Source organism: Lagenorhynchus albirostris, chromosome 7, assembly GCF_949774975.1.
Source record: "Lagenorhynchus albirostris chromosome 7, mLagAlb1.1, whole genome shotgun sequence".
Taxonomy (NCBI): Eukaryota; Metazoa; Chordata; class Mammalia; order Artiodactyla; family Delphinidae; genus Lagenorhynchus; species Lagenorhynchus albirostris.
The window spans coordinates 79626796-79654159 of record NC_083101.1 but is presented as its reverse complement, the minus strand read 5'-3'; the positions used below and the strand labels follow the sequence as shown (position 1 = coordinate 79654159).

The following is a 27364-nucleotide window of genomic DNA, read 5'->3' as shown; positions in this document are numbered from 1 at the left end:
CTAGCAAGTATCCAGTCTGTTTGTTCCAAGAACCATCAATTCAGGAGACAAAGCAGTTTTCTCTCTATTCCTGAATTTCTCTGGTTTGGATATTGGCAATACTAATTTGAGAATGACCAGTGTCTACATTTCTCTTGAGGCTGTATGGAACCCACTTAAATCCCCAAGGAAGCAAATAAACGTTTTTGCTTTTTTTTTCCTTTGAGTGGTTGGTTTCATATTCTTAAATGACTTTCTATTATAAAAACAATAGCTTTTTATTGTAAAAATAAAGAATAGTTACAATCGCTTAGCAGTTTGGCACTTCTCTTTCCAATTTTGTAATCTTTGCCTAGAGTTTCATCGAGCTGAGATCACTCTATACATGTAATTTTTATCTAGCTCATTGAGCCAAGACATGAGCATGTTCCAAATGTTATTAAGGATTAAAATATAACCGTAAAGGTTACTTAATAATTTACTTTAAGGATGTACCATAATTTAATAAATCACTCTCCTTTGTTGGACACCTAGAATGCTTTTAAGTTTTCACTATTATAAATAATACTTTAATAAGCACTATTTAGTCATTAAGCTTTTGCTGAATTTCAGATATCTATAAAGTGTATGTTTAGAAGTGGAAATTCCAGGACAAAGGATATGGCACATTGCTTTCATCATTTCTAATTTGTAGTGCTATCAGCAGTGTATAAAAGTGTCTCCCTCATGACACATTTATAATTAATAACATTTATTTTCTAAACTATGTTGATAAGAGAAAATGGTATCTCAAGGATTTAATTTACCTTTTTATTACTTGTAAAGTTGAAAAGGCTTTATATACTGTTTACCATTTGTATTTCCTTTTATTGTGAAATGTCCACTTTCCTTTGCCCATTTATTTGCTGGGTTTTACTATTTTTTAATAGGTTATACATACTCTTTATATATTAGGGATATTAACTCTTTATTGAAAATATTTTTCAAGTTATCTCCTGGTAACTTTGAAGTCATTAAATCTATAGATTTTTTTTCCCCTTTGTTTCATTCATTGCTTCTAAATTTAGAAAGGTTTTTCTTATCAAGACATTTGACACTATATAATTAAATTTTCTTCAAAATCTTTGATGATTTAATTTTTAAAATATTAATGCTTTAAATTATATGAACTGTTCTCTCTACCAAATAATTAATTTTCCCAGCATTGTATGCAGAACAGTTATTTCTTTCTAACTAAAGTTCTATCTAAAGTTGGAAATAATTTTATTTAGTTATACTTCTAGGTTAAGATATCAGCCTTCTAGTAGTACCTGGTTGCCCTCCTTGTATCCAAATCCTCGTTGTGTAATCTTGCAGTTACTGGAGTGTACTCCTTCACCCCTGACTTTGGGCTAAATTGTGCAACTTGCTTTGATTAATGTGATTGTGAATAGAAGTGATCCTATGTCAGTCCTCATCTAAGCCTCAAGAGATGCTGCAGGGTCCCGCTTGCCTTCTTGAGCCTCTGTGATCACCACATAGCTGCTTTCTCCTTTAGCCTGGGCTCCCAAAGAAGCACACATAGAATGGAGCTGTCCCAGCTGCCCTACCGATGTGCAGTGCAGTGTAAGCAGTCAACCCAGCCAAGGCTGGGTGAAGCACAGCTGCCCAACTGCATTCAGCTGAGATCAGCTGAGCTCCCACCCAACTTGTAGATGTGTAAGAAATAAATTCTTATTGTCTTCTGCTACTGAGATTTTATTGGTAGGATTGGTAGGTTTTTGGTACGATTTTAGCAGGAAGAGAGAAGTGGATATCCTGAACAATAGAAGGAAAAAAGGAAAAGGATAGAGTTTATGGACACCCATGTGGAGAGGCAGAGATGGCCAGATATGAAATAGTTACTTGGAATCAAAAAGGAATAAGACTCCAGTGGTTGGGAAAAAAAAAAAAGCCAAACTCTTTTAAAGTCAAACACATACTTGTATTGACAAGCTCTCATGGCAGAATTTGTATGTGTTTTTCACCCAGACCTCAAGCTTAAACACAGGCTGTTCTCACCCAAGAAGTAAATAGAAAAAAAAAAAAAAGACTTAATCCCCCCTGCCCCAACCCTGAAAAAAAAAAAAAAAACTTCAGGGGAAAATATTTATTAAGTTTGAGTTTTCCTGAATATACTTTTTAAAGATTTTTCTTCTTTTATTAATTTTTTTAATTTTTAATAGATCTTTATTGGAGTATAATTGCTTCACAATACTGTGTTAGTTTCTGTTGTACAACAAAGCGTATCAGCCATATGCATACATGTGTCCCCATATCCCCTCCCTCTTGAGCCTCCCTCCCATCCTCCCTATCCCACCCCTGTAGGTCATTGCAAAGCACCAAGCAGATCTCCCTGTGCTATGCTGCTGCTTCCCACCAGCCAACTATTTCACATTTGGTAGTGTATATATGTGGATGCTACTCTCACTTTGCCCCAGCTTCACCCTCCCACCCCGTGTCCTCAAGTCCATTCTCTATGTCTACTTCTTTATTCCTGCCCTGCAACTAGGTTCATCAGTACCTTTTTTTTTAGATTCCATATATATGTGTTAGCATACAGTATTTGTTTTTCTCTTTCTGACTTACTTCACTCTGTATGACAGACTCTAGGTGCATCCACCTCACTACAAATAACTCAATTTTGTTTCTTTTTATGGCTGAGTAATATTCCATTGTATATATGTGCCACATCTTCTTTATCCATGCATCTGTCAATGGACATTTAGGTTGGTTCCATGTCCTGGCTATTGTAAATAGTGCTGCAATGAACATTGTGGTACATGAGTCTTTTTGAAATATGGTTTTCTCAGGGTATATGCCCAGTAGTGGGATTGCTGGGTCATATGATAGTTCTATTTTTAGTTTTTTAAGGAAACTCTATAGTGGTTGTATCAATTTACATTCCCACCAACAGTGCAGGAGGGTTCCCTTTTACACACAAAAAAGACTTACACTCAGATTCTGCACAAAGCAGAAAACCCAACTATTCATCCTAGTCTCTCACCTTCTGTTGAAATCAACCTGGATGGAATGATCAATGACAAGGTCAGCAGGACAGACAGGGTTTATTTTCTCTGGATTTCCTCCTAACTTTTTCACAGCATCACGCATGGCAGCAAAGTCAACCACAGCTGGCACACCCCTAAGAAAAGGGAGATTAAGCAGAAAACAAATCTGTTAAACAAGTGCCATGGGATTTTTCAGCTTTTGCCTCTGCTGATAATATTGGCAATGGGGCTGTTTCATCGGCTGTTTCATCAGTGGTGCTAACAATGGATGTGTTAGAAAAGTGAAAGTGTCTAAATACATTCCCTTCAGCAGAAATCACATCAGTAATAAGTGCCGACTGAGTGGTATCTCTATATGCAATTTTATCCCTGCATTGAAGGTCACAGCCAATATGGTCTAAACAGAGAAGCTGTGGGAAAGCTGGCAATTAAAAACTCTGGAACTTTTTCTGCCATCACTGTTCCCTTTTCATATGGTGGGCTGACAAAGACCTGTACAAGATCACACCCTTCAACTTCAGACCAAATTTAAAGGAATGGATATAATTCAGAAAAGTAGGCTGTGAATCAAATTTATACTAAGTGAATGCTTCCTTTTTATTAGAGAATAAAATTTGGGTGATCTTTCCTCTAAAAAAAATGAAATTTGCTCTCCAGAAGGAATAAAATAACATCATTTCAAAATGAAACGGTAATGTCTCAAAATGAAGCCGTGATAGGGAGCAATTCCTGGGAATAGCAGGATGTGAACAGAGGCTTAACAGCAACACATCATGCCTTGTGAACTACGTATCTCCCCTCATGTGACACATATCAACGTTCCAAGGACAGCTGTTTGAAACCTGGCTCCTTGGGTGATAGGACATAGGGGCGAAAAGATTCCGAGATAGCTCCACTCCATACTGTTTCTTTCAACTTTTGCTAGTACACTTAGGACTAGGATCTTGAAGACCAAGGACAAAGATCTTAGCCACTGGAAAAGGTGGAGTGAGTATGCATCCTGATTTGCCTGAGATTATCTCTTCCCGTCTGGGATGACTGCCCTCTTTTGCTTTCAACCGTCTCTGAATGTTGAGTGAAAAATTATACAGTCACTGTGTTTTTTATTTTTGCTTTTAAGAAGCTTTCTTTAAAGGCTGACAAGGGATGCAGAGAAAAACAGAGTGAAGTGACATGAGGCTCACGTGAAGTCCTGCAGGATGACGCGGGCAGGCTTAAACGGCACTTCTATGTTCTTATGCTGCATGACATTCCAATTTAGGATATTTTCAACATCATTTTTCTTCACCAAAAATTGATCACAGTTCCGAATGGCTGCCTCCAGGAGAACTCTGATAGAAAATGGTAGTCGTCCTAGGAGTAAAGGAGAAAGTATAACAAAACCAAACCCATGAGACATCTTATTATAAGAGCTCTCTAAAGCCAAACTCCATACAGACTTGATACAAGGCATCACACTATTCTTCCAGCAGGGAAAGAGTAAATTTAAACTGATTCCAACAGTTTAAAATATAAGACTATTGAATGGATTTAGGAGACATTCGGTACTAGAAAATACCAACAGCCTAGGCAAAAAGAAAATATCACACTTAAATCTTTCATAATAAATGGTTGCCTAGCCTTGGAATCCAGTAACAGAATTTCCCTTAAGTCATCATGAGAGACATGAGTCTAGATAATTTACTGTATTACTGTTAGCAAGTACACACACATACAGTAGTATGTCTTATGAAACCTAGTGTTTAAGAAATGAGAAGATAACCCCTTTACAATTATTATAAGACTAAAGAATAGTCAGATACATCTTTCAAAGGAAATAAACCCCTAAACACCATGTAGTGTGGTCATTGGTAACTGTGTTTTCTAGAATAAAACAATGGTAATTCATTAAGAAAAGTTATTTTGTTTATAAAAGAAATGGTCCATCCGGATACATGAGAATTATTTACCAGTATTATCCAGAAAAGGCAAGACTACAAAGGTAGAGAAGCATAGGAGTTGGAATAAAAAAGGCTTGTGTTTTCATCCTCTTCTGCTACCTACATAGTTGTTATTTAATCATATCATTTACTCTCTCTGGGCCTCAGCTTCCTCAGGACTTCTTATGTTTTTAAACATAACATGATAGGGTTGTTATTCAGATTAAACAATATATATGTACAAACACTCTCTATACTAAATGTTATGTAAATGTTACATATATATAAGCATTATTATCTACTTGAAAACGAGCAATGTAGGAAAGGTGTGTATTTGTGTGGTTAATCCAAGACCATTCAGCCATCTCTGCTACTCCCTCTTCCAACTCTCCTAAAGCCTAATTTATTAAGTAGCTTACTTATTATGCAAATGATATTCCAATTACTATCAGAGCACTTACATCATAGAGCCATGTACCTACCATATCTTGAATCCTCCAATTTATTCAAATTGAAGAATTTCTTTCCTGGTTGTGCAGGATCCAAAGGCTCAGCGAGGTGTGCAAATGGGTTGCTCATTATTCCTGATGGCCACGTGTCCCTGAAAAGGACAGAGAACATTTAATTTCTACTCTCAAAGCTGGACCTTATTTATTCAATGAGTGTTTGCCCTCTTTAACGATTATGATACATTCACTTCAAGAAATCACTTATCTTCTCAGAGTAGGGGAAAGGTGGAACATAAATGAATAAAAAATGATATCCTTAGCAAAGAAAGTGGGCTCTGTGAAGCTATTTGTGAAAGCTAGGATTCACCTCTCAAGGGTGCATACAATTCCAAACTTCTTTTGCCTTATCTGTATACAACTTTCCAAAATTCTTGCACTGATAAGTCATGAGGAAGAAGGGAAATGAAGGATGTGTTGCATGGTGAATCTCGAATATGTGGACAGACCTCTGAACTGGACTCATGTTTTGCTTGATAGGAGGTTAAGAGGTCCGGAGCAGGTGACATTGTGCAACCGTATAAAACTCGAACTCTGGAAGAGCGGACTTGAAAGCAGCTGTTTTCTGTTGTAACTGTCTCTGCAGCGTTTTAAATAAACCTGTTAGTTGGAAGTCTTCCCAACTCACTTTTGAGTTGGTAGCAAGAGTGAGTTCACATCAGGTAATCTTTAAGGTACACTGTGGTGGCATAAATGCCCAAACTCCCCAGATATGTTTGGAGAGGACCCTCTACCCCAGCTCTGGGCAGAATTTCTCCTTATCTTTTTTTTTTTTTTGCGGTACACGGGCCTCTCACTCTTGTGGCCTCTCCTGTTGCGGAGCACAGGCTCTGGACGCGCAGGCTCAGCGGCCATGGCTCACGGGCCCAGCCGCTCTGTGGCATGTGGGATCTTCCCGGACCGGGGCACGAACCCGTGTCCCCTGCATCGGCAGGTGGACTCTCAACCACTGTGCCACCAGGGAAGCCCTCTCCTTATCTTTTTATAAATTATAAGTGGTGAACAAGAAAGGACACTGTTCCTGGCCTCCACCACACAGATAAACAGCGATTTCAAATAACTATATAACTTAGAGCAAAACACTCCGGGGTGGAAGTCGGAAGACTTGCTTTCTAGTCCTACCCCTTGGGCAAAAGTCTCTTAATCAATCCATTCTCCAATAGTCTTAATTTTAAGATAATTGTAGTAACATTCCCCTGTCTAATCCAAGGTTTTTATGAATAAATATTCATAAAACCTATTTTGGGGATGACTGATATGGAATGATCAACATATTACTATAAAATGAAAACAAAGTAAAATATCTTACTCAACTTATGATTGGATAACACCCTGATAAACCCGTTGTAAACTGAAAATATCGTAAGTTGAAACGCATTTAATATACTAAGCTACTGAACATCACAGCTTAGCCTAGCCTACCTCAAATATTCTCAGAACACTTATGTTAGCTTACATTTGGGCAAGATCATCTAACAAAGAGCCTATTTTATAACGAAGTGCTGAATATCTCATATAATTTATTGAATACTGTACTGAAAATGAAAAACAGGGTAGTTGTCTGGGTACAGAATGGTTGTAAGGGTGTCTGTCGGTTGTTCATCCTCCTGATCGTGTGGCTGACTGGGACTCGTCACAAGAGAGTATTGTACCGCATATCACCAGCCCGGGAAAAGATCAAAATTCAAAATTCAAAGTGTGTTTCTACTGAATGCCTATCGCTTTTGCACCAAAGTGGTCAGAAAATTGTAAGTCAAACCATTGTGAGTCGAGGACCATTTGTACAGAAAACAACTGTTTGTGGGGATAAAAAATGACAAGTGGGCCTTGTCTCCATAGACAGGCCCATGTCTTCGTTGAGACACAAAAGAGACTGGTTCCTTTAAGAGGGACAGCGGCCTCGAAGTCAGGATTGGGAGAAAGACTCAGCTTCATTGTATATCCTTTGGTATTATTTGCATTTTTAACTGTACAAATAGAACTGTTTGAAAACTAGTTAAAAACTTAAAAGAGACAGATGATGAGCACACCCACTGTGTCTAAAGTCCAGTGCCAGGCAGTTCTGGGGAGAGGCAGCTGAGTGAGAAGCAACCCCTGCCTTCCTGGAGTTACGAGCGCAGAGACAATGGGATGAGCCGGGCACCGGCAACAGGCGTGAGAGAATGAGAAGGAAGAGTGCGGTGGTCTGCCGAGCACCTTTTTACTGGGAATCGCCTCTTTCCCCTAGTCCCACGTGGTTTTTGCAGGAGCTGCCATTTGGTGGGGGAGAGGGAAGGCTAACTGACTTCTCTAGGAATTCCGGAACTGAAACTAAAGAAAGCCTAGCACGGGATGCTGGGGCGTGCCCTAGATCATCTGCAGTAGAATTACCTGGGGCTCTTTCTTGTTAAAAATAGGCTCCCGAGTCCCACCGCGGAGCTACTGAATCAGAAGGGACTGGGGGAGGCGCCAGGAATTCGACAATCTCCCAGGTGTCTCTAGCACGTGTCCAGTTTGAGAATCATTGCTGGACACCGTGGAGGACCAGGTGAAGAAGGTACACTTGATTCAGAAAGTAGGGAGGTACCATGGAAAGTATATGTTTGAGAGGGGGAGTGAATCGCAACCAAAATACCATACGGTTCAGGAAGGGGGCCTGAACAAGTGAAGCAGGCAGCACAGGGGCTTGGCAGCCTGGGCAACGTTTGCCCGGCTAAGGGAGCGGCAGCCACTTGGCTCCAGCCGCGGGCTGCATGCTGGAATATGCCAGCCCAGTGTGGACAGAGCCAAGTTTTCAAGCGAGGCTGGCAATCTGGATTTCTACACGAACATTCTTGATTTATAAATGTCAGTAACTAGATTTTTCTAAACTACTGAGTGGGCCTTCAGCACAATGGCCAAACCAAACATGCCTGAGGGGCACTACCTGAGCTGTGTTCTAACTTAGCCTAGCAGATGTTTTGGAGGAATGGGAGGTAACTACAGAGAGAAAACTCAGGCAGGAAACTCTGGAAGTGGTAGGAACCCCTCACTGAACTGGGCACGGTGGGCTGTTCATATCTTTCAAAAGCCTTAAGTCACTGAATCATCCCTAAAGGGGCTCAGTTTGCCAAAATTCTATGGTTAAACCAGTTGCCAAATTGTACCCATATTTGCCATGATGCAGTGAGGACACAGGACACAACGTGTCAGTTTGCTTCCCCGTACCTTATAAATGCCCTGGCAGAACTCTGGAAGCCTTACACGATTCCTGCTGTTCCTACCACCCTACAAAGCCAGCTGGTATTTCAGGATGGATATAGTGACCAGTATGGCTCTTGTAGAAAATGTGTCATATAAAGCACTCTCCATCTGCCTCCTTTTTTCCTTAGAGACTAGATAATTGTGTAGTTTCACTATATAAATGAAGGAAATTTTACTTGCAGAAGTTAGGAGAGAGAAGAGCCAGTGACTAATTACTAAGTATCAGCGCGTGCCAAGTGCTTCTATAACTCTGGCAACATCTCTGTAAATTCCAGCCTATCATTACTCCCATTTTACAGCTGAGAAAACTGCAGCTCAGAGAGATGGAAAAACTCGCCTCAGGCGTACATCCAGTAAGAGGCAGAGCTAGGTTTTGAACTCTGGCTTTTTCCACCAGCCCCTTGGGGCTGCCTCTCCAGGTGTGGCAACTCCTGGTTTGAAGATGGCGCTGGCTGGAGGTCACCAACCAACCCCCAGAGCTGAAAAAAGCCAGGAGACGCATGGGCCTGAGAAATCCTCCTCCAAGAGGCAGTTTTGAATACTAGAGTTGCCTTTCCTTCTTTCTAGGGGTCACCCAGCACAGTGGCCTGAGCCAGGCATTGATTGTCACATGTCCCTTGCCACTCTGAGCCACAGGTCAGTGGAAAGCAACAGGAGCTGTGTTTTTGCAACCCCAAACTGGTTTTGCTTGGAAGTTGGGAAATGGACCTCCCCCCCCCACCACCCCCTTATAAACCTGTTGGGTTCTGGAAATCAGAGCCACTCCACAGTTTCACTCATTCTATCACTCTTGTTTCAAATGACCTTATAGGAGTTCCTAGTGCTTTAGTAGTCCCAAGAGGGAGCCAAAACAACCACGTGCCAAGCAGGGTGTGAGGGGAAAGATCTTTGGTTTGGGAACAGTCCAGATACAAAGTAGAATCTAGGCATTGTGAATGTACCTAGGTCTGCCTTACCCTGGCCAGAATCCTAGCCCATCCCCAAACCTTGAGTATTACCCCAAATTATCCCAAGATCTGTGATTTTGCTAGAAACGCCACCAACTGGCCAGGGAATCCTGTCTACTTCCACAACCACAGAAAGCACAGACCCCACTGTTTCAATTCCTTTCTTATCTGCATTGTTCCTGCCTTTTTTTCTGTTTTGTCTAATCCCCATTCAATACTAATAAAAGAGAGGAATGAGCAAACAGAGAGGATCTGGGGGGAGAGGGTGGAGTGTCATCCTAGGTTTTTTTCTCTTTTGGAAGAGGGAAGAATTAGTATGCATGGAAATATGTTCGGGTTGCTGCCTCTTGTGTTCCACAGAATAAGGTGGTACTGCATGGAGGCAAAGGAAAAAAAAAAGAGAAAAAAAAAAAAAGGAAAGAAGGGCAAATGATATCTTTTAAGCAGCGCGTTTACAGCTCACTCAGAACTTGCCCTTCCTGAACACTTGTGTTGAGAAGGCTAGGACTGCTGATATCTGCCTGGCCTCTGAATCAAGTGGGACCCATGGACAGTTCTCAAAGAAAAGAAATCCAAAAAGAGACACTTGCACCATCTCTGAAACCCTTCACTACATCTGTTCACATTCGGAAAGAAAAGATAATTATTTGGTAGCAAAACGGTGTCTCTCAAAGCTAACCCATCCTGAAATACCAGCTGGGTGACTTGGCATGATCCTTACAGATACATTTTGTGCATCGAAGAGTGGGGGTGGGGAAGGGAGTGCTGGACACCAGATTTTTAAAGTAAATTACTAAAAATACTCAATAGTAGGCACAGGCAGGCAGATCTGAGACACTTAACACATGAACTACTCTCCCAGTGAAAAAGGTTGAGGGAGTTCAGTGGTGGGGATCCTCTCCAGCCACAGAGAGTGTTGCTGCCAACTGACCTTTGGCCTCAATTTAGGACACTGGCATGTGACTTACTTGGAGAGGCACCTTCACTTGTACATGTGTGGCTTGGCATTGATCCGTCACCACAGGCTAGGGACACTTTGATCTTAGATGCTAAGGAGGTAATGAGATACATCAGAGAATGGTGAGCCTACCTTAAAGAACTTTACCTAGGACTACATCAGGGGACCAACATTCCCCTGATGAGAAAATAGAGGCCCTAAAAGGAAGTTGATGGCCTGGGGTCACAGGATTATAAGGGGTAGCACCAGGAGAAATATAGCTGATTTTCCCTCCAGTAAAAAAGCAAATTTCTGGCAGAGAAAACAAACAAACAAACAAAAACACCTTAAAATCCTTCATAAGTAGAGTTGAAAAAAGTACTACTTAGGCGTATCAGTCTTCTGGCACTTTTCTAAGTTAGTTCTATAATCATTCACTGAACCTTCCGTGGTTCAAAATTCCAGAGAACTGACTGACAGCTAAACTTTGGGAAAACAACCTGTGGTTAAGTTTTTAACTGCTCTTGATGACTAGTTTATTCCAAGAGAGGCAGAGGAATGACAAATCAATTCTGTTGATGTAAATATCAGACCCACATACCATTCATATGCAAATGAACACAAAAAAGAAAGATACAGAGTAAAGTTAAGATATATAGATTGCCAACAGGCACATGAAAAGATGTTCAACATTGCTAATCATCAGAGAAATGCAAACCACAATGTCAGTGGTTTTGCAAATGAAAACCACAGTCTCACACCTGTCAGAATGGCTACCATGAAGAAGACCACAAAAAACAAATGTTGGCGAGGATGTGGAGAAAACGGAACCCTCAAAACGGAACCCTCGTACGCTATTGGTGGGAATGTCAATTGATGCAACGACTGTGGAAAAGAGTATGGAGGTTCTCAAAAACTATAAACAGAACTACCACATGATCCAGCAATTCCACTGCTGTGTATATACCCGAAGAAAACGAAAACACTTATCTGAAGAGATACATGCATCCCGATGTTCAAAGCAGCATTCTTTACAGTAGCCAAGATATGGAAGCAACCTAAGTGTCCATCAACAGATGAATGGATAAAGAAGATGTGGTGTACATATATACAATGAAATAGTACTCAGCCATAAGAAAGAATGAAATTTTGCCATTTGTAACAACTGGACTTGGCGGGTATTATGCTTGGTGAAAAAAATCAGACAGAGAAAGGTTATCACTTACCTGTGGAATCTAAAGAATAAAACAAATGAATGAATATAACAAAACAGAAACAGCACAGAATAGACACTTAGATCAATGGGACAGACTATAGAGCCCAGAAGTAAACTCACATACTTATGGTCAATTAATGTACAACAAAGGAGGCAAGAATATGCAATGGAGAAAAGACAGTCTCTTCAAAAAGTGGCGCTGGGAAAACTGGACAGCTACATGTAAAAGAATGACATTAGAACATTTTCTAACACCATATACAAAAATAAACTCAAAATGGATTAAAGACCTAAATGTAAGACCAGAAACCATAAAACTCCTAGAAGAAAACATAGATGGAACACTCTTTGACATAAGTCATAGCAATATTTTTTTGGACCTGTCTCCTAAAGCAAAGGGAACAAAAGCAAAAATAAACAAATGGGACCTAATTAATCTTAAAAGCTTTTGCACAGCAAAGGAAAACATGGACAAAACAAAATGACAACCTATAGAATGGAAGAAAATATTTGCAAATGATATGACCAATAAGGGGTTAGTTCATATCCAAAATATATAAACAGTTCATACAATTCAATACCAAAAAAACAAACAACTCAATTAAAAAATGAGACCAGTTATAACCTATGTGGAATCTAAAAAATAAAACAAATTAGTGAGTATAAAAAAAGACTCACAGATATAGAGTATAAATTAGTGGTTACCATTGGGGAGAGGAAAGGGAGGAGGGCAAGACAGGGGTAGGGGTCTTCGAGGTATAAACTACTATGTATAAAATAAACAAGCTACAAGGATATATTGTACAGCACAGGGAATATAGCCAATATTTTATAATAACTATAAATGGAGTATAATCTTTAGAAATTGTGAATCACTATATTGTACACCTGAAACTTATATAATGTTATAAATCAACTACACTTCAATTTAAAAAAAAACTTAGAAAAAAGATCAGAAAAATACATTAAAAGAAAATTTTAAAAACAAAATTTTTATGTATTTATTTAGGCTGCGCTGGGTCTTAGTTGGGGCACCTGGGATCTCCGTTGTGGCATGTGTGATCTTTAGTTGCAGCATGTGTGATCTTTAGTTGTGGCATGTGAACTCTTAGTTGCAGCATGCATGTGGGATCTAGTTCTCTGACTAGGGATCAAACCTGGGCCCCTTGCATTGGGAGCATGGAGTCTTAGCCACTGGACCACCAGGGAGGTCCCTAAAAGAAAATTTTAAAAATAGATGCTCATTGTGGAAACACTATTAATCAGCTATAAAAAATGAGGTGATCCTACCATTTGTGACAACATGGACTTTGAAGACATTATGCTAAGTGAAATGAGTCAGAAAAAGACAAATACTGTATGATCAGATTGCACTAATGTATAGAAGCAGAACCTAATTAAAAAAAGAAACACAACTCACAAAAAAAAAGAAAATGCAAGTGAACAAAAAGAAGAAAATGAAAGTCATCTGTAATACCATGGTTTGGAGTTTCATTTAACATGACTTTTAAATGTACTTGGATTTTTAAAAAATGATTAGACCTCACATTGTTTTGTAACTTGCTTTTTTTTCCACTCAGCAGTAGACCACAAACATCTTTATAGAGCCATCATGTGATATTTTATATCACTTTTAACTACACCATAAAAATCTATCATTCAGATATATAATTTATTTAAATCTCTTATTATTAAAATACACAGGTTGTTTCCAAGTACTAACATTCAAATACCGCTTGCAACTTTTGTATACATTTCTTCGAATAGCTCCTTAATCCATTTCCTTAAAATAAACTCGTAGCTCTCAGTTCCTAGAAGTAGGACAGCTGGGTGAAAGGATCTGATATCTCCATTGGCTTGCACATCACCAGGTTGCCAGGGAAAGGCTGTACCAATTTTATGACCCTTCTCTGAAGCAGTGAGTAAATGAAGGTGCCTAAACCAGGCAACATAATTGGTCTTTACCTTTTGCCAAACTGAGAGATTAAAAAGCTAACCTTGGGCATTTCTCTAATTGCTAGTGAAGGTGAATACCTTTCCATCCCTCTGTTAGAATCTGAATTTCTTCTTTTGTAAACTCCCTGTCTGCCAGAAAGGGCAAACTGAGGGTCACTAAGATGGCCTCTGGAGACCAAATGTTCTCATCTCCGAGGGGACTTCACTGCACTGTTCCTGTGGGTGAGACTCAGCTCTGTAGTCCTGGAGAGGCAAGGACTGCCTGGGGCCTCTACCTGATCTTGAGACTTGCAGTGTGTAAGATTCCCCTTTACCTGAAGGGAGCCCTAAAATCTAATGCACAGTTTGACCCCATGCTCAGGTGCACTGGGAACCTAGTTGGTTATAGCTAAGTAAGTGACCAAGTAGCTTACCTCACAGGCAGAATCCCCACTGGGGTCAGTGAGCTTTGCTACCTGTAACCCAGACCATTTCCAAGCCCAGGCAGCAGTCTTGCCAATGGGTTTTGTGAGGGAGCCCGAGTACAGCATATGGACAGTACAATGCTAAGTCACTGCTCTTGCTAGAGGATCGCCTGGGACTATACCCCAGCTGACAGTCATGATGCCTGTTTGGTACAGCCAGATTTGTAGAGATGTTTGGAATAGTCGACTGATTTTAGCTAAATGCCAACGATCAGATAAAATAAAGAGTCACGTTTTCGGGTGTTTTTCCAGCCTTTGGAGTATATAAATCTAAGATTTAGCTGCTTATGCTGTCGGAGTTGAATCTTCTTAGGTCTTATGATAGAGAAAGAGGCATGCATATGAATGGGCCCTACCACCAACCACAGGATTTACACGCATCAGTGGGAAAGAGCAGAGGACAGGCATAACCCTGGGCAGCAGAATTCCCCTCAGTAATGGGATGGGGAGAATAAAGTTGGGGGGTGGGGTGGAGATTGTGTGTAATCAGCTTCCTGGAGAGTTTGGATAGTCTGAAAGAGCCTTCAGGTGATTAGTTGAGAATCACTGCTCTGTGTGGTCTAAAGTACAGACAACACACCCTCAGAACTGTTTATTTAGGATATCTAAAGACACACAAGAGTAGATTTTTTTTAAATCTATGCTAACAACAGAAAGAGGTTTCTTCTGTATTCATGTGGTTTACCCACCTCTCTTCCTCTCTTCTCACATTTTGCTAAATATACCCTCCCTGAATTTTCATGGCTTCCAACTCCGAAGTTAAAGCAGTATCACTGCATCTTTTAGGGTTTACTTCAGTTCACTAAAAAGATTAGCTGTGCTTCATTTTTTTCTGTTTAAAGAGAAATTAATTGGTCCCACCCCCAAACTGTTGTGTATCTAAACATCATGCTACTTATAAACAACTTTTTGTCAAAAGTGAGATTCCAAGGATGTCTATAAACAAGATTGAGGTCAGAACCATTCAGGCCCTCAAACCACCATGGCTTGTCAACTCGGTTCTTTTACAAAGCGGAGAACTAGAAATATTAGTTCTTTGCTTTATTTGTTGCAGACGCATCTGGAAAAATGGAATAGCTGAATAGCTCTGAATTTTCCCAGAGACCAAGTCACTTCTTTGATCTTCTTAGCTGTTCATAAAAGTATTGAAAAAAAAATACACACACACCAAAAACAACACAAAAATCTCTTAAATGTGATACTTGTAACCAAAAGAATTTTAAAGCCATAAGTGCAATTGTATATTTTGGGAGAGAATGAAAAAGAAAGAAAGGAAAAAAAAAAAACAAAAATGGAAAAAGAGTAGTACTGTTGTAGGGAAAATGGGGCATGAGAGAATGGTCATGTCCCAGGCCTAGAGTCCTTGGGATGGCTGGCCAAGTGAGTGAGCCATAGTAAAGTGAAAGTGGGTTTATTTACAGAGGTACACACTCCACAGAAAGAAGCAGCCCCAGGGGTGGGGTCCTCTTGGAAAGTGAGAGCAGCCCCTGAAATGTGGGGCTGGTTAGTTTCTATGCGCTGGGCAATTTCATAGCTAACAAGTGGAATATTCTATCTTGGAGAGGGGGTGGGGATTTCCAGGAATTAGGGCACCACCCACCTTTTGGCCTTTCATGGTTGGCCTCAGAACTGTCATGGTGCCTGTCTGTGTGTTGTTTAGCATATGCTAATATATTACAATGAGTGTATAATGAGGCTCAAGGTCTACGGGAAGTTAAATCTTCTGCCATCTTGGACCTAGTTGGTTTTAACGAGTTTTTGTCATATCCTCAGGATATGTCATTCTTTTAAAGGTTGTGCCTTGCCCCTGTCCCTCCTGTCTCAGTGCAGAAGGAGGGTCTTAGAGAAAGAATGACATTATGACAGTATAACCAAATCCATCAACACATTTTTCTTGGGCACTAATTAATGCAAAGTGCACTTTACACCACAAAAGTCAACAAGACTCTGCTTTCAAAAAGCTTTGCCATCACACAATAACTTGCCACTTTTTGCTAAAATTTTAAGTTATCAGTCTGTTTTCACTAACTCTTTTGTCTCATCCTGGACCACTGACCAGAATGCTCCACATATATTCCTAGAGTTCTAAAAAGAGCTATAACAGTTTTTAAATGATTCAGTTTCATTCTGAATAAGCCACATAAACTTTCTGTGCCTCAGTTTCCCAGTCTGTAATATAAGGTTACTTGATGATCTAAAAAGTCCCTTCTGGGTAAAAAAATTCTGTTTCATTCATTCATTTGTTCAACACATATTTATGTTAACTGCGTAATGTGTGCCGGGAACTGTATTAGGCACCAGGGATGAACCCGGGAACAAAATTGACAAAGCCCCCTCATGGTGCTTCCATTTCAGTGGAGGTAGATGGACTAAACAGTAAACAAACATAGAAGCAGAACGTTAGACTGTGACCAGTTCTGTGGATAAAGCAGGACAGGGCACTAAGGAGTGTCGCCGTGAAGCGTATCAGGAGATCAAAGAAGGCCTCACTGATATGGAGCCACTTGAGAACGAGCTTGAAGGAAGTGAGGGGGCAAGCTCAGCGCAATCTTGAGGAGGGGTCAGATCATGTGCAAAGGTCCTGAGGTGGGTCTGAGAGAAGGCAAGGAGGCCAGAGCAGAGTGAGCGAGGGCAGAAAAGGAAAAGATTGAGGTGGGGAGTGGCAGAGTCAGCTACTGTAGGAACTCTGACTAAGGACAAAGTACTCTCCTAACTTTACACTTCGTTTAAATTGTACATTTCCAACATCAGAATTTAGGTTTGGTAAGATATTAACTCATACTATGAAAACATTAAGTTGCCATTTAAAAAGTAGCTACTTCCTGAAATCTAACCCTTCTGTTTCCCTGAACTTCATTAAGTAACACTGGAAATTTTCAGGATGTATCATAAAAATGATCATGACTCACTCAGCAGATGTCCATAGCCACTGCCAAAGGTAATGGTCAGGATTTGGGGGACCAGAGCCGTGACCACGGCACTGTCTGATCAAGCAGCCCCTGCCCCAGCACTGTGCTGTGCTCAGTGGCCAAGACAGCACAACATCGTATGAAATTCCCAAGAGAAAACTTCCCTGACACATCCTTTAAGCTCATTTTAAATTAACTGCAGTAGCACAAACTCCAAAGAACAGAAATAGTTACCTTTATTTTCTGGTATTACTATGAACTAATATAAACAGAGTTTCACAAAAAGTCTTGCTGAACTTCAGATTTATTATTCCAGAGATGCACTGAGAAAGGAAAGTCTTTGTGGGGTCATGAAACATTTGTCCAGAAAGTAAAGGAAGAAGCAGGGCAGGACCCCCTCAGAACCAGGTGTCCTGGCCAGTCCTCAGCTCCTGACCTCATCCTCTCCTCTTTTTTTTTTTTTTTTTTTTTTTCCGGTACGCGGGCCTCTCACTGTTGTGGCCTCTCCCGTTGCGGAGCACAGGCTCCGGACGCGCAGGCTCAGCGGCCATGGCTCACGGGCCCAGCCGCTCTGTGGCATGTGGGATCTTCCCGGACCGGGGCACGAACCCGCGTCCCCTGCATCGGCAGGCGGACTCTCAACCACTGCGCCACCAGGGAAGCTCCATCCTCTCCTCTTTAAGGCCAGTCCTCAGCCCCTTCTCAGACTGTGGGTCCCCTACCCTGCAGCAACCCACCATTGCCAGCAGGGCTTCAAAAATGATGCCTGCAGAGCCCCGAAGTCCTACTGCATCTAAGTCCTAAGAGTAGGGGGTGCGAGGGGGCAGCAACTGTAGTTGTTACTAGCATTACAGAGCAGGCCTCGTCGATAGCCATCCTTTAAGAGTGGCATGATTTCCTCAAGCTCCAAACTCATTTCATAGATCCTTGGTAACAAACTTTTCTAACTCAAATTTTAGGAATTAGAAAGAGTGTCACCACGAAAGGCTGGGTGTCAGGCTGCCGGAGGTCTCACAGGGCAGCATTTCTCTCCATGAATTCACCATGTTTCTGAGGTCATCTACCCCAACCCACTTCAGCACTGCTCAGACCCAAGAATGATGACTCGTACTAATAGAGTTCCCAGAAGCTTGTGGTATAAGCCTACGTTTCTTGGTTTTCGAGAAGAAAGGCAGCTGCCGGGAGGACCTGAAGCTCCTGTTTTCTGACCAGCACGTTCTTTCCCCGCAGTGGTATAACCATGTGGTTAGGAGCTGGGAAGCTGCAGCCAGACTGCAGGCGTGCTGAGAGGGAACTCAACCCAGATGGAGGGAACGTCCATCTGGCCTTAAGCCCAGCTCTTAAGCAATGATGCTCTAGTCCCATCTCAGCGCCCCACAGAGTGGCATGGCATCTACACGCAATGGCCATTTCATTGGGTCAAAGATGTGACAAGTAATAGAGCAGCATTCGACCATGACACATCTACTAGCTGGGCCTCGCCAGCTTGTCTAAGGAAAGGGACTGACCCAGATTCATTCATACATTTGACATTGATAGACACTGATTTGACATTGATGGGAAAAAGAGATGAGTCCGCTTGCTCTTCAGTCACACACAGACTGGTCAGGAGTTTATGAGACTATCAAGCAGTCCATGCTACAGCAGCAGTGGATGGAGAGCGATAAGCACCTAGGGGTGCTGGAATTCCTTCGCGGTCCAGTGGTTAGGGCTCCGAGCTTCCACTGCAGGGGGCACGGGTTCGATCCCTGGTTGGGGAACTAAGAGCCTGCACGTTGCACGGTGCAGGCAAAAAAAAAAAGAAGCATCTAGGGATAGCACCTAATCCAGCATGGGAGGGGGTCAGGAAGACCTCCGGGGACAGGCACGCCATGCACAAGCCTTCCAGAACTACACTGAGGGAAGGAGTCGGGGAAAAAATATTCCGGGCAGAGAAAACAGCACATGTAAAGGTGCGGAAGGGCTTCCCTGGTGGTGCAGTGGTTGAGAGTCCGCCTGCCAATGCAGGGGACATGGGTTCGTGCCCCGGTCCGGGAAGATCCCACATGCCGCGGAGCGGCTAGCCCCGTGAGCCATGGCTGCTGAGCCTGCGCGTCTGGAGCCTGTGCTCCGCAACGGGAGAGGCCACAACAGTGAGAGGCCCACGTACCACAAAAAAAAAAAAAAAAGTGCGGAAGCGTGACCCTGTGGGAGCCATAAAGCAGTTCCATGTGGACGAAGGACAGGGTTCACGATGGGCAGGGTAAGAGGAGAGGGAAAGGGAGGGGCGGGGTCCACATCATGAGGGACCTCGCAGAAAGGCTCGGATTTATCCTGAAGACAGGGAAGCACATTAAAAGATTCTAAGCTGGAATCTTCAAGACCTGATTTGATTTTCAGAGATCACTCTGGTAGTGGTTAAGAGCTGACTTGGGAGAAGGATGCTAGATGGGTGTCAGGGAGGCAGGTTATGGTGCTATTACAGTCATCAAGTCGGAAGAAGGGGGCAGGGGCAATAAATCCCAGGGAGAGTTAAGAAAGGAGAATGGACTGAGGGTGGGTGAGAAAGAGAGATCTGGGATTTTGGGCAAACTGGCAGAGCCAATGACCACAATGGGAACCGGGATGTCGGTTTTAGACATGGGGAATTTGGGATGAAGAGGAACAGCAGGCAGCAGCATATATGTGCCAGGGGCTCAGGAGGTCTGGGCTGAGAGAAGTTTGGGCAGGCATTCTGCCATGAGTGCTATATCACTCCATAGGCACTGCAGCCTGCTGACATGTGCCGAGTGCCCGTGGAGTGCCAGATATCTTATCCACATTGTCTAATATGGTCCCTCAGCAACTGTGAGATAGGGACTACCATCCCATTATACAGATGAGAAGACTGAGGATCAGAGAGGGTAACTTGCCAATGCCCTGTGGCTGGTAAGTGGCCAGATTGGGAGTGAAACCCAGGGCCCCTGATGTCAGGGCCAACTTCCTTGCACCCTGCTGCTTCCAAATAGGCATAGCATTTTATAGCCACTCCTCATCCCAAAACCCACATTCACCAAATGGACTAAAAAAGTTAAATCGCACTTTAAAACAGTCTTCAAACTGTAGGGTGTATATGCGAGGACTAGATAGTCAACCTCTAATTTCCCCTAAAATATCCTTGATTTTGGCAAAATTTGTATGACAGATAACTTTTAAAGTATGGGTTGATGTCAAAAACCCATCACCAGGCATCACCAACCCTTAAAATGTAACTGATTCCTTATCTAAGCAAATAAGGCTTTTATGAAACATAGCAGTTCTTAAGACCAGTCTGGAGGCTGGTCTTTATCCCACCACTATTATAGAACTGTCCTGCACGTATCTGTGTAGCTCTTGCATGTAACCGACTGTCCACAATGATTCGTTCACTTCTCCGCTTCTCAACCAAAAATTCAAACCTGGCAATCCTGTAGGAGGACACTGTCTTCGACCAACATGCCTTCTTCATGAACTAGGCCACAATGTGTACAATTTGCTTTGTAATTTTACAGTAATGGTCATGAAAGGATGACGAGGTTAAGGAATAATTAAGGGTTCCATACATGTCAGTCTGAGCAACAGCTCAGGCAGTTCACACTGTTCAAAGATGGGCTTCCCCAGATTTCTTCTTAAGTCACGAAAAGAGAATGAGAGAGAACCCCAGCAGCACGCAGGCACGGCAGCCTTGCCAATTCATCAGAAAGTGGATTAACTTCTAAAGCAGAACCTGAGGAATCTGGGAAGTGATTGGCTCAGAGAGTGTGATATCACTTTGATAGTTCTACGCAGTGGGATATACATACTTACTTCAAGAACCTAGTCTGGCTCCCAAATATATGTAGTGCTTGGAGAGAGAGTTTCCCGTCTTTGCATGTTCCCAACATCCAATCCCAAAGCCCTTTGGTTTCCAATCTACACTTAAAATCAGACTCTGCCACTTTCTGCCGTAGACAAGATTCACTCTATCTGCCTAAGCCTCAGTTTACTTCTTTGCAGATTTAAGGCAACAATAGCTGCCCTGCACTGCCCTGCCCAGCTCACAAGGGCCACTGTGATAATTAAAGGAGGCAATAGATGAAAAGATGGTGCACACTGGGAGCAACTCTGTACCTGTGAGCTGCCGTTATTCATGAGATTGATACCAACTTACTTCATGGGGCATGTGGACCCTAAACATAGCCAGTTTCTTCTACTGAAGATTTAAACCTACATCTTAAAACATAATAGATATTCTAATGTTGTCAGAGTCACTCTTCCCTACCAAGGGAAAAAAAGCATTCTAGAATAAGAGAAGACCTAAACGCTCCAGATATATGTGAAAAAAATGACAAAAGACCATAAAGACCATTTTCCTCAAAAAAAAAAAAAAAAAGATGTCTTCTTTATACTGGTTCAAATTGAAGATTCTTTTTGTTGCAGTACTTTAAAATCTTTAAAAATCTTGCAGGTGAGATAAAATGTCCGTGGTCCTAGGCAATATCTGAAATTTTTCCTTTGAACATAATGCATTTCTTTTGTAATCAAAATTTTTCTCCAATGAACTTAATCAATTTAAATTAATTTAGCATCTATTTCTTGAGCATCTTCTTTGCATTAAGCATTTTTAAGTAGCATAGGAGAAAGGGAGATAAGGAAAATCTTGTTTTACACGAAGATTATGATCTAAGGAGACTGAGATAAGCTCACAAAGAACTATAATATGCTAAGGGTCATAAGAGAGGTCAGAGGAAAGTGACAGCTATAACTAAGGGAGTTGAGAAAGGCTTAACAGAGAATTGGAAGAAGGAAAGAGGGAAGACTGATTTAGCCTAGAAGGCAGAGAAGAGAGGAAATGCAGAAGCAGAGGAGGGGGACCACACAGCAAGTATTCGAAGTCTGCCCGGGGGTTCGGTTGTGCTGACATTAGGACAGAAGTTTTAAGATTTTGTTAAAGCAGTTAGTACATGCTTGTTACTAAAAGACATAACAAAGATACTTTGTTAGTTTATACAGTTGAAAATGAAGATGCTAACTCCTGGAAGAGGGAAAAAAAGAAGTGAGTTTGAGGAAAGGTCCCGATGAAACAAGATCGGTCAAATGCTAATGTTCATAATTGTTGAAGCCGGAGGTGGGGGTATACTCTCCACTTCTTTGGATGTCTGCAATTTTCCATTAAAAATGGCTAAAAAAGAAATGAAGGCCATTCAGTCTGGTCAGCTGATGGCTTCTCAGGTGATGGTGCTGATCCGATAAGAACATTCTAACCTCTAGGTCAGTTGGAGGGAACGGGCAGGACTGAGGCTGCAGCTGACTCCACAGGCAGAAGTAGATACTGCACAACATAACTAAGGGCTGTTTTCGGTTCCCCATGCCTCTCGCTCCATACTTCTTTCTCAATTTCCCACTGGGAGGAAGGGAGTAGCAGGGGTCTGCTACTGGCCAAGTTGGTGCTAAGTCAGTCTAAGAAAAACGAAGCCAACTATGTTGCCCTCAATGTACAAATAACTGTAGGAGTTATTTTTGGTCAAGTCAAATTTTTTTTAAATTTTTAAATTTTATTTATTTATATTTGGCTGCGTTGGGTCTTCGTTGCTGCGCGTGGGCTTTCTCTAGTTGCGGCGAGGGGGGTCTACTCTTTGTTGCGGTGCGCGGGCTTCTCATTGTGGTGGCTTCTCTTGTTGTGGAGCACAGGCTCTAGGTGCGCAGGCTTCAGTAGTTGTGGCGCGGGAGCTCAGTAGTTGTGGCTCGCGGGCTCTAGAGCACAGGCTCGGTAGTTGTGGCACCCAGGCTTAGTTGCTCCGTGGCATGTGGGATCTTCCCGGACCAGGGCTCGAACCCGTGTCCCCTGCATTGGCAGGCGGATTCTTAACCACTGCGCCACCAGGGAAGTCCGGTCAAGTCAATTTTAATATTTGTTTAGTACTTGCTAGAAAATATTAATAAGCAAAGTGAAGAGAATTAAAAACCCACTGTACCCCGCCACCAAGAGAAAAACCACCCAGCGTTTGGCACATCCTTTGCCTCTGTCCACGCGTGTGCACATCTGTACATACACGCACATGCTTTCTCTCCTCGTCACGGTAGGATCACAGTCTTGGGTAACATGTTTTTCAATTTTAAAACTGTACTTCATGGCATTTAATGAAACAGCGTTTTACAACATCAGTTTAAGGGCTGCACAGTAGTCCATTAGAAAACAGTCTGATCTGTGTGGATGGACCTAGAGACTGTCATACAGAGTGAAGTAAGTCAGAAAGAGAAAAACAAATATCGTATATTAACACATATGTGGAACCTAGAAAAATGGTACAGATGAACCAGTTTGCAGGGCAGAAATGGAGACACAGATGTAGAGAACAAACATATGGACACCAAGGGGGAAAAGTGGCAGGGGGGTGGTGGTGTGATGAATTGGGCGATTGGGATTGACATGTATATACTGATGTGTATGAAATGGATGACTAATAAGAACCTGCTGTATAAAAAAATAAATAAAATAAAATTCAAAAAATTTTTTTAAAAAGTCTGATCTGGTGCTTCTAACCTTGGACAGGGGCTTACGTCAAACAAATATTGTTCAGTAAAATGCTTTGGTCTGAGAGGGCTCTCTCTCTCAATATTACTTTGAGTTAATATATACTAGTATCATATATACTAGTTTAGAAATAGGATGCAGTAATTTGTTTTAGCAGGAGAGAGGGAGTGATGGTAACATTCTAACAGAAATAATCCTATCTTCCTTGAAAAAGTATAGGTTGTTGGGATTTTAGTTTTTTGTTTTGTTTTCAGGTTGTAAAAGCAAGACATGAATGCTGCAAGGCAGGCAGACATATGTTACCACAAAGAGTAACAAAGATAATTTCCCTGCCTTCCTTCCGACTCCACTGTCCAGAACTGGCTACTGTTGATAGTTTGGTATGTCTGTCTTCCAAACATTTATAAGGCTAAATATGTATGTAATTTCTATCTGGAATTTGTGCTGACAGAACAAGGAGCCACGGAAGGAATCCAGTGAGTGATCCCACCTACCACACAGCAGCATGCAGGGCACTGGGCTCTGGCAGAGGCTGAGGAAGGACCACTCACAGGGACACCCCTCTGAAAGTGGAAAGTGAAAGAGCACCAAGGCTGGGTGCTCTTATTCACCAGTCATATTCCAATAAACTCAAGGCTGCTCAACCACAAACAGAAATGATCATGGAGGACAGGAAGGCAACAACACGCCTCCCTATTCTTTTGCAAATCACTTCTCAAACACTTGCAAACTCTCACACAAACCCCTCCACACTTGGCATGGGGTCCCCATGGGCATGTCTCCGAATGCGTGGGTCCTGTGTGCCACATCACTGCTACAGTCTGGACTTACGCACAGGTCACCTCTGCAGGAACAGAAATAACCAAAGGCATCTGAGAGCCTTGCCAGTTTTCAGGAGGCCAGCAGGGCTCATCATGCCTTATGTGGGGACCTAGTTCTTGGTTTCCAGAGTGGGGTCAAGCTTGGTTGCAACTACCAGAGGTTAACCATCCATGCATGGTGTGGTGTGTGTTCCCATTCAGAGGAAGGATCACAAACAAGAAGCAGGCCCAATGATTTAAGCCTCTGAAGCATTTCCTACACCGGTGGCTCTCAAAGTGTGGTGCAGGGGACTCTAGGGATCCACAAAGTCAAAACCACTTTCGGGGCTTCCCTGGTGGCTCAGTGGTTGAGAGTCCGCCTGCCGATGCAGGGGACATGGGTTCGTGCCCTGGTCCAGGAAGATCCCACATGCCGCGGAGCGGCTGGGCCCGTGAGCCATGGCCGCTGAGCCTGCACGTCCGGAGCCTGTGCTCCGCAACGGGAGAGGCCACAACAGTGAGAGGCCCGCGTACCACAAAAAAAAAAAAACAAAACACTTTCGTAACAATGCCAAGATGCTATTTGACATTTTCACTCTCACATTTTCTGGAGTACACAGTGGAGTTTTCCAGAGGCTATATGACATGTAATACTGAAACAGACTGAATGCAGAAGCAGATATAAGAATCTAGCTGATGAAAAAGCAAATGAAAAACAAAAAAGGAATCTAGCTGCTGTCTCTTAAACCTGACATTAAAGAGATTTGCAAAAATATAATTAATACAATGTCACTCATCTCAGTAACGTTCTGTTTTGAAAAGGATGGTTATTTTCATAAAGATACGTTATGTACAATATGTCCACTATTATGTCTAAATGCATTACTAAATATAGTAAAATATTCTCAGTTTTAGTTATATTTGGCAAATATTGAAATATATAACCCACATAAAAGTTCCTTAGTATACTGATTTTTAAGAGTCTAAAGGGGTTTTTGAGCACCGCCCCCAGAAAAGTTTGAGAACTGCTACCCTAGAGGCTGTCCCCGACTCCCTACCCCCATCCCCACCAAGACACACACACACACACACACACACACACACACACACACACACACACACACACACACACACACACACACACACACACACACACACACACACACACACACTGTAAGGAGGGTTATGTATGTGGCAGGAAGGAAGATGTGCCATTCTGATGTGCTGGCTGAATTTGTTAAGGCAGCCCGTGCTCCTTCCTGGATCTCTGAATCTATTAGGATGGGCTCTATCCCCACCCCTTCCACCGAGGGTCTCTTCCCCCCGCACTCCGTTTTCCTCTTACCACTTGGTGTGTTTTCCCCCATCTGTCAGAACCTCTGAGGATTTCCCTATCCCGCCACCCCCAGCTCGGCGAGGACTCCCCGGTGAGGCCCGCACACCCTCCCTGAGGTTAGGACTCCCCAGTTCAGTCGGCCGGAACAGTCTCAGCGTGGACTCTGGGCGGCCCGCACAGCCCAGACAAAGAAGGCCTAGGAGAGCCATTTCCAGTCCCCAAGACCTGTCCTCGGCTCAGCACAGGCTGGGGACAGGGCGAAGGGGTCAGTCCCCAGGAACTAGTCCCCGATTTTCCCCTCGGCCTTCCCCGGATCCCCGCCCCGGGCCGCCCGGCGCGCTGCAGTCCGGGCAGTCCAGGCTCAAGGAAGGTGCCCGGGGCGCCGCGGACTCGCGCCCACCCTGCCAGGGCCAGGGCGGCCGGCGCTCCCGCCCGGGGCCGGACGTCGGTCGGGCCGCGACGTACTCACTTACCGCGAACTGCACTGCAGGCTCCGACCGGCGGCCGGGAACCAGGCTGCGGGGCACGATCCCGTGCGCTGCGCGATTCCAGACGCCGAGCTCCTCCCCTTGTCGCCCCGGGGCCACCGGCCGAGGGGCGGAGCCGGGGCGGGGCGGGGTCTGCGGAGCGAAGGAGACCTCGCCCCCCGCGGGAGGGAGGGTTGCTAGGGGCCAGCGGCAGGCTCCTCCCATGCGGGCCCAGGCCTGGGACTCGCTCACTCGGCCTTGGAGTGTGACTGTTCAGCTCTCTAGGAGAGGAGCCGAAGGGACGAGGGGAAAATGCCACTTTTTAAAATGATTTGGCCGTCAAGCTGGAGGCTTCCCTATCTGGCACCCCGGTACGTGTGGTCACCTCCCCTCTCTCCCTTTTGCCCTCACCCCATCGCCACTTTAATGCCTTGTAAAGCGTGCTGAGTGACCTGGCGGGACTTCAACGTTTCCGTGGCTAGGAGTGCAAAGTTTCAATGTTTAATCAACTTATTTATTTTTAACGTGTAACAACTCTTCCTAATGTACGCTGTTCACCCTGTCAGAAGTCAGAGAAATGGCTCAGCATACACTGAGAGGGCCTTCTTCACCGCACCTACTTTCCGTAGGTTGGTTGGAGTTGCGCCCGCTGAGGTAAATGTGGGTGATTAGATCTTTCTAGATGAAAGGTGAGGTTTTCCTGCCCAACTTATATAGAGAGTTATTGTCGTTTTTTATCTTATCTGAATAAACAGCTTATAAGATGACTAACTAATAGCTGATACTGATACTGACCTCTACTAGTTACCACGCTCCTACTCTTTGCAGGCTTCGATGATGGGGTCTTTACATATGTTATTTAGTTCGGTTCCTCCAGTTGCCCCATGAAGTGAGGAATATGACCCTGTTTTACAGACATCCATAGCTGGGATTCAGTCCTCAGCTCTATCTGACTCCTAAGCCCACACTTCATCATGTTGCACTGCAGGGTACAGCTATTCCCTGGTTATATTTAATTTTGAAAGAGAACATATTTGCTATATTTCATATTACTATAGTAAATATTACGTATTTACTGTATGGGAGAAGACTTTCTTCCCACCCACTTCCTAAAGTCCTTGCATTCACATTCATTGAGCAAACTTTCCTTGAGTGGCCACCATATA

The 27364-nt window shown here is 43.0% G+C and overlaps 1 protein-coding gene across 2 annotated transcripts in view; it reads right to left on the bottom strand.

Moving 5' to 3' along the window:
- Positions 1 to 26290, bottom strand: part of ACO1 (aconitase 1) — a 59738-nt gene extending 33448 nt beyond the window's left edge. For both annotated transcript variants that reach the window (XM_060155187.1, XM_060155188.1), the window contains exons 1-4: positions 26205 to 26290; positions 5410 to 5528; positions 4193 to 4361; positions 3005 to 3142 (exon numbers count right to left, since the gene is read on the bottom strand). In XM_060155187.1, the coding sequence (XP_060011170.1) occupies positions 3005 to 3142; positions 4193 to 4361; positions 5410 to 5506 (404 nt within the window). In that variant the 5' untranslated portion in view covers positions 5507 to 5528; positions 26205 to 26290. The remainder of the gene's footprint in view (positions 1 to 3004; positions 3143 to 4192; positions 4362 to 5409; positions 5529 to 26204) is intronic.
- Positions 26291 to 27364: the final 1074 nt, after the last annotated feature.